Raw genomic sequence first — 7,393 nt, 5'->3', positions numbered from 1 at the left:
TGTTTGAGGGATTACGATGTGCAGGTTGTTACAGTTTTTTTTTCCTTTTTGGAGATGCGCCCCCCCTGCGGCCATGCCAGGCTGGCCTGATGGGCCAACTCTGGGCTTGGATTTTCGGCACATCTGGCACTGGGCCTTTGCCTGTGGGGTGTGTGTATGTGACATACTGAAGAAGCCAGAGTCCGACCCCCAAAGAAAAAAGCCAGAGTCCGGGTCCGGGATAAAAAGAATCGAGAGGCCGTCCACTTCCAGGTGGGCCCCTCCCCACCGTAACTGCAGGCCGGCTCCTCCTCCTCCTCCCGCGGAAGCACCGGCCACCGGTAACCGTCGCCACCGCCTCCCTCCTCCTGCTCCTCACGACGGTGCGGCGGCGAGATGCCGTGCTGCGGGGAAAGCGATCCTCCCCATGAGGCCATCAGGGTCCTATCCCAGCCCCAGCGCCACGGCTCGCACGGTTCGTCCATTGGTTCGATTTGGTTGCGGTGGGGGTTCCGGCCGGGGTCTGAATGTCTCACCGGGGAGACGGGGAATTTGAGCGCAGGGAGGAAACCCTGGAGGTGTGTCAGGTTAATCGTCATGCTGCTGCATGCGCTCTTCATCGGCGCCGTCTTCCTGCTCGATCCGGCCCTCCGGAGCCAAATCCGCCGGGACCAGTGGTATAACCGGCCCCTCTCCCCTCCCCTGTTCCTCCTTGCCTGTGATACGTCTCCGTTTGTTTAGATTATATCTTAAGAACTTAAGATATCCGATGTTTGGAGTCGATTTTCCCCTAGCTCGTGCTGGGAGCTGTTGCTTTTCCCAGCTACCATTTGTTCGTGTAATTAGTTCGTGTCATCTCGTGGCCTGCTTTAATTTTTGAAGGAAAATAGTTTTGGTGTGTCTCTGCGAAGAATTGGAAGTGCATGTCCATAAGTGCCTGATATGTTTGAAGAATATTAGTACTGAGGGGTTCTAATGTTTGACAGCTTATTCAGAATTTATGGATACTGGAAGTTCATTATGTTTTTCATTAGCATCTTGTTATCTACTCCCTCCGTTCCCATATTAATTGACGCTCAAACGGGTGTATTACAAGATATGTTACTGGTCATCTGTCTTTAGCCTTCCTACTGTCCACTTTTGATGTCAGGTACATGTGTTTATATGGAGGGCTGGTGTTGTTTACCTTGGCGCAATACCTATATACAGCTAATTCATCACCGGGGTAATTCGTGCTTCTCAATGTTATTGAGCCCTAGAGGAAAGATTACGCATAGGAACAGTGATGCCTTTTACATTGTACCTCATATGGTCCTCTTGCTGTTAGGTATGTGGCTGATATGTTGAAAGCTGGATCAGCGATGCATGCAACCTTCATTAATACAACGACAATCTCAAAGTAATGTCATAACTTCTTTTGTTTTGCCTTGGTTATATATGTGTATATTTGAAGGGCTGGAGCCTGCCAGTTGCGCAGACTTACTTTATGCTAAATTAAAAATGTTTTTTTATGATTAAGAAAAGACAGGTCTGTTCAAAAAACGGGAGCTTAAATTATTTCATGAGTCGCAGCAAAATAGAGCAACACAACCCACAATCTGCTACACCTTCGTCGCTTTTGCAAATGATGGATCTGTATCCTCCTGGATCATCCAGCAGGTGCACTTGTCTGGATTTCGAATTAAGTTTTTTCCCTCTTCCGAAATGTAGTTTTCAGTATGTATTGCCATCTATTTTCGTTTATGTGATATGGTTGTATATTTCCATTTTGTTTAGGGATTTGACCTGCTCTTACTGCCATCTCGTTCAGGTAATCTTTATTATTCTAAAGTTGCAGCCTATTGTAATCTTCTCTATAGTCAAGGCAATGATAAAATAACTGGTGGTAACCAGCCAGCAATATACCCGTCTTGGAATATTGATGTTAGTGCTTATGGCAGAATAAATAAAATTCTCTGGAAAATATATAGAAATGAAAGATCATTTGACTTATTATCATTGGTATATGTATCATTTCAAGCATGGACCATGTAGTTTGTCTTATGTAAACTTGATTTAAAGATCAGTAGAAAGCAATTAAGCAGGTCTTGTGTCATGTCCAATATGTTTGATTACTAGATTATTATGACATGTGCTTACTGCTCTTGTTTGCATACCTATGAAGCTGTACCCTAGAGGTGTTAGGGTATGTTGTTCGTGACCAAGTATGACAGAAAAATTGGTCATTGTTTGGATGGTTGCCGCATTCTAGTTCACTTTTCGTGCCAACAGTGGTCATTACTAAAAACATTGCTTGCCAATTTTTTGGTAGGGCGAGCTTGGTTCACACCAAACACAACCTTAATGTATGACAGCACCAGTTATGGCCTAGAGGGCAGTAATGTGTCAATTATGTTACTCTCCTTTCTCATTGTACCCCGTGAGTCACATATATAAACCACAAGAAGACTTTCTATCACTTTATGCTTCATTACGATTTACCAATCTAACAATCTATTTGGCAAGATAGTAGATTGTTTTTATATTGCATAAAGAACTAGTGCAGGCTTATTGACTCTGCTCAGCATAATATTGAGATTGTGATATGTGAGTTTGTTATTCTCAAATATCTATGTCACATTAACTTGCAATGTCCATGAAATATCTTTAACTAGCACACGTTTCTGTTATGCTCGTCGCCAAAGCTCATCTTTTGGTGTTGACTACCTTTCACAGCCACCACGAACCAAGCATTGTCATGATTGTGATAAGTGTGTCCTCCAATTTGATCATCACTGTACATGGCTTGGAACATGCATTGGCGTAAGGAATCATTGCCGTTTTTGGTGAGATTTTTATTTACACATTTTGCAGCTTATCTTTTGAACACATTAAAATATCGAATTTATGATATATATTACGTTTTATAGTTTAGTGTATGCTATTATGTGCAAAAGCCACAACATCCTTACCTTCTCCAGTTTCTGTACTCCGCGGTCCCTATCGTTTAACAATAAATCCAGAAGCCCCCTGTGCAGAAGTTATGTAGGAATGGAGGACTGCTCTTTTACCAAATAATGAGGCCATGCCCTTATACTTTCTCAAGTCTCTACTTTCTTTATATCAACTGTTAACAAGGAATTGCTTGATTTCAATTGGAACTGTGTACTGATGACCATTCCCACCCTTTCCCTTAATATTGATCAAGTGGAATTGGCAGGCTTTTACTTCCTTCAAGCTTTACTCAGATAGTCATATCTACCAAAATCAAGTTACCAGTGTTTAACATGATGTCATGTATCTTGTGAATGTGCTTTGGACATATCTGGGGCATGCTAATTCTTAACTCCTAACTGAAAGCACACCGGGTAGGTTTACAGAGTGCCCTGTTGGCATTGTAGTGCTTCTGTGGCTCCTGTACTTTTAATATCAAAGGAAAAATAATGAGAAGGAGAACTAATGATTATTGGACTTACAAGGTCTCGCCGATATAAGTAGAATTGCAGCTCTCACAGAAAAAAAAAACTAGTATTATTGGACTCACAAAGTCTCCCGGATGTAAGTAGAAATTGCAGCTCTCCTCCATTCCTTTATTTCTGTTAACAGCTATGTCCTCTTAATATGCATTTAAAAATATTGCTCTTAAATGCTTCTGATGATATATTGGAATATACATATGTGATGTTATGTTCTATTTTATGACTCATCAAAACTATATCCAGCTTATGTCATTGCATAAGTGATATTTTCTAGGTGGTACATATTTGGACAAGCAAGTTTAGTTGTTTGGACTGTTGCTCTCTACATCCAGTTCTTACATGTGGATATGAACGGGTCCTGGTATGTACCTCTACCTTTTTTTATCTAGTTTCACTACTCATGGCATGTACTTTGGATTTCAGGTTTGTCCGGCAAACATTTTATTTGTTTCTTAATCGACAGGTTGAAGGGTTTGACTGGCTTAACACTGTTGCTGCCGTTGATAGTAATCCTCATAGTTTTGCTGATCTTACTCATGTTGCATACGTAAGTTTTTATGCTTATATATTCACAGTAGTCTGTTCTTTCAGAATTCGCAATCTGCTATGCAGAATACAAAGAAAAACTATAACAATAGCTGTTGACATCAGGAATATGTTACATGTTGTGAAGTCGCAAATTAACAGTGACCTCTTCACTGATGATTATTATATTCACGAGCTTGTGTATATCTGTAGTTACCTTGCTCTTACGAACCAAACGACATATGAAATTGCCAGACGGAAGCGAATATCTTACCTAAGGTATGAAATGGCTGAAGACTAGCATTTTTCTCGTTATATTTGCTTGTCTCTAGTACATAATGAATCGATCAAATGACACTTACAGGGGAGTTCCTAGAAAGGTACATCCTTTCAGCAAAGGTATCTGTAGGAACCTCTATGACCTCTGCCTCTCTAGACAGAAGGGATATGTTCTGGAAGCAGTACCCCCACTGGACGAACTAGAAGCCCGGGCTAGACCCTACACCTGCCGGGATGTAATCTGCTGCAGGTGCTGCTAGTACGCGCTATATGTGAAAATACATTAGTTTAGTTTGATGCATATAATAACATGATAGAGATACGTGTGGCTCATTGATGTTGTACAGCATATATATAGGCACCCTTTTGTCTCCTATAGAATGCATCTGGATCAAACGATGCCATTAGATTGATCTGAGTATGCATGTAGATTTTTCAGTTTATTCCTTGTAGGGTTGTAGCTTCATAAGAAAATAGTTTGAACTTAGTCGCACATCCGCTGTAGAACGCTGTGTCTGGGCGATGCAGCTCTTATATGTTAAATGCACAACTGAAAACTCGCTCGTTCTGTATCTGATGATTGTTTGTTCCTTCTGTTCTTATATATATATATTTCGTCCTCGGTTGTCATGCTTTATTTCTTGTAGTCATTACTACTGTATATACGATTATACGTACATATCAGCTGATCTTAAGGTTTTTAGACACTGAAAACAGTAGAACAGCTGATCTGTAGTATGTAATTTTACTTCTTGGTTGTTGTTCCTTTGTATAAAGGCTAGCGTTCTGTTATTTGTTCAGTTTTGCCAGATCGGTATGTACGTGGCTTGTACTATGAACCTTATGTTATAAATGAGACACGTATTACCATGAAAAAAAACATGTAGAACGGCTGATCTGTAGTATGTTGAAACGTAGATTCAGCTTTGCTTCTAAAAGAATCAACATTTCAGGTTTCAGTACAAGACATAGTATATTTCTCATCAGAAACAAAATGAAAAACAAGCCAGCATTACATCACATAAATATGTCTTCCTTTGGTGGATTAGACAGCAAACTTGCTTCCATCTTCACTCGAAAAAAAAAAACTTGCTTCCATCTTTAGTTTCACTGGAACTCGGCGGGCTTGAAGAACTGCACGTGCAGGCCAGTGGCGACGAGCCCCCAGAGGTTCCCGACTATGAGGACGAAGCTGAGCCCCATGCCGAGGCACCCCAGCGCCCAGTTGTCGCACCACATCGCCGTGCCCCTCCCGGGCTTCATGATCGCCAGCCACATGAAGCACGGGTAGGCCAGGGTGACCGGCAGCGAGATCCCGCCGAGGAGGCCGGCCAGCTCCGACAGGAAGGGCAGCGCGACGGCGATGAGCAGGTTGATGGCGCCGAACAAGGCGCGGAAGCCCGCGCGCAGCCACCACGGGCACGGCCGGTTCTTCTTGTGCACGTACCCGGCCTCCATGTTGTCGAACACCGGCATGGCGTAGATCTGGAACGTGGTCAGGCAGTTCACGATCACCAGCAGGGTGGCGAGACCGATAACCAGCCGGGACACGTCGCGGCTGTGGAACTTGTAGAGCGCGCTCAGGATTCCGTTGGGAGGTATCTGGTTGCCGTAGGCCCAGAAGCCGCCGATGGCGACGGGGTAGAGGCAGAGCGCCACGACGAGGTAGGCGAACTTGACGCCCTTCCACATGGGCACGTGAGAAGGGTGCTTCAGCGTCGACGGCATTGTGCCCTGCAAAGAGAAGGATGCTTCACTCTCAGCGACTTTTCCTCATCCCCATTCATCCTCAAAGCGGCACAAGGACGACATGAGCAAAGGATAACGAGGCTAACATGCACTACTTGGGAATGGGAGGAGAATCTCTTTTCCAGGACTGACATTTACCTGAATCTCGAGCACAAGATTGTGCCCCCTGAAAGCGAACGCGATGATGCCGAGGCCATTGAGGACGGCGATCGTCCTGTCGACGTCGCTGCTGGCCTTGACCGGGTCGTAGGACACGCCGGCCACCCTGCCCTTGGCAACGGAAATGACCCAGATCATGGTGCAGTACCCGACGGCCGCCGTCGCCCCGACCAGGGAGACGCCGGCGATGGAGTTGAGGTTGGGGAGCTGGGACAGCACCACGGCCACGCAGACGAAGACGACGTACCACTCCACCATGGTCGGCGGCCGCGCCAGGCACGCTGGCCCGCACGCGATGCTGAAGAGGATCTTCATGCTGCCGCCGCCCACGATGATGAGCGCCGTGCAGGTCCCCGCCGACAGGTACATCGTCGGGAGCAGGGCCAGGATCTTGCCCCATCTCTCGCCTGTTGAAGGAAGGCCGAGGCAGGCCATGCATGGTGAGCATGGTGAGCGTGGAAGACAGCGATTGAAAGTGACGACGTCGTTTGCCGCACGACGTTGCCGTGGTAATTAACTAGTCTGAGATAATAAGCGCGCGCAGGAATCGGGGACGTACCGAAGACGGTGGTGGCGAGGTGCATGTACCGGCTGTAGCGTGTGCCGCCGGCGACGGGCTCGTGGAGGTTCACCAGCAGCCGCAGCGTGTAGAGCTGCCACGCGAATGCCACGGTCAGGCACACGATCGCCCACGTCCTGCAAGAACCCAACCCACGGGCCGGACAGATTAAGTAACGTGTAGTCGTGTACTATATGTTCATCTCTCGATTTGAATATAAGTGGAGTAGCTTAGAAGGTACCATCCGAGGGAGGCGAAGGCGGCGGGGAGCACGAGCGCCTGGAAGCCGACGCCGGAGCTGAGGTTGTGGAAGGCGGCGTAGTAGGCGTTGCCGCTCCTGGACGCGGTGATGGGCAGCCAGGCGTCGCGCGGGTCGGCGAGCTTGGTGATGTGCCCGACCTCCTCCAGGTACCCCCTCACGCTCGCCACCGCCTTCTTCACGGGGCTGGCGAGCGGCGACGCCATCGCGCGCAGCGGCGACCGGCTGGGCGCCGGAGAGTGCATCTGCGACGGCGGGGCGGACACCGGCCGCGGCGTCGGCGGCGCCGACTGCACCTCGCTCGTCATGGCCGCTCGCTCCCTCCCTCCGGTGTAGTAGTATGCGCTAGCTAGCTATAGCTGTACCAGTGTAGGTGCCCAGACCTTGTGTGAGGAGGTGTGCAAGGGAGCTCGGTTGGGTGCTGAT

At 47.0% G+C, this 7,393-nt stretch overlaps 2 protein-coding genes and 1 pseudogene across 2 annotated transcripts; 1 reads left to right on the top strand and 2 right to left on the bottom strand.

Moving 5' to 3' along the window:
- The window catches only part of LOC119356080, a 3,868-nt pseudogene extending 3,460 nt beyond the window's left edge, over positions 1–408 (bottom strand).
- LOC119356079 (protein S-acyltransferase 10-like) lies at positions 239–4,878 on the top strand. Its single transcript, XM_037622979.1, has 11 exons — positions 239–454; positions 542–656; positions 1,130–1,204; positions 1,307–1,378; positions 1,504–1,638; positions 1,756–1,789; positions 2,695–2,804; positions 3,712–3,798; positions 3,901–3,984; positions 4,176–4,241; positions 4,327–4,878. The coding sequence occupies exons 1-11, from the start codon at positions 376–378 to the stop codon at positions 4,499–4,501; spliced, it is 1,032 nt and encodes a 343-aa protein (XP_037478876.1). The 5' UTR covers positions 239–375; the 3' UTR covers positions 4,502–4,878.
- A 266-nt stretch (positions 4,879–5,144) lies between these two features.
- Positions 5,145–7,393, bottom strand: LOC119356078 (lysine histidine transporter-like 8). The gene is made up of 4 exons (XM_037622978.1): positions 6,950–7,393; positions 6,709–6,845; positions 6,129–6,556; positions 5,145–5,975 (listed from the first exon to the last, which is right to left on the bottom strand). Exons 1-4 carry the CDS (start codon positions 7,273–7,275, stop codon positions 5,349–5,351), a joined length of 1,518 nt encoding a protein of 505 aa, XP_037478875.1. The 5' UTR covers positions 7,276–7,393; the 3' UTR covers positions 5,145–5,348.

The sequence above is a fragment of the Triticum dicoccoides genome, chromosome 2A (genome assembly GCF_002162155.2).
Source record: "Triticum dicoccoides isolate Atlit2015 ecotype Zavitan chromosome 2A, WEW_v2.0, whole genome shotgun sequence".
NCBI lineage: Eukaryota > Viridiplantae > Streptophyta > Magnoliopsida > Poales > Poaceae > Triticum > Triticum dicoccoides.
This window is presented reverse-complemented; position numbering and strand designations above follow the sequence as displayed.

Coding starts and splice junctions, on each gene's coding strand:
- LOC119356079 (XM_037622979.1), top strand. CDS start 376: ATGCCGTGCTGCGGGGAAAGCGATCCTCCCCATGAGGCCATCAGGGTC. Junction 455..541: donor CCAGCGCCACGGCTCGCACG/GTTCGTCCATTG, acceptor ATTTGAGCGCAG/GGAGGAAACCCTGGAGGTGT. Junction 657..1,129: donor CAAATCCGCCGGGACCAGTG/GTATAACCGGCC, acceptor TTTTGATGTCAG/GTACATGTGTTTATATGGAG.
- LOC119356078 (XM_037622978.1), bottom strand. CDS start 7,275: ATGACGAGCGAGGTGCAGTCGGCGCCGCCGACGCCGCGGCCGGTGTCC. Junction 6,557..6,708: donor CCTCGCCACCACCGTCTTCG/GTACGTCCCCGA, acceptor TTCCTTCAACAG/GCGAGAGATGGGGCAAGATC. Junction 5,976..6,128: donor ATCTTGTGCTCGAGATTCAG/GTAAATGTCAGT, acceptor TTCTCTTTGCAG/GGCACAATGCCGTCGACGCT.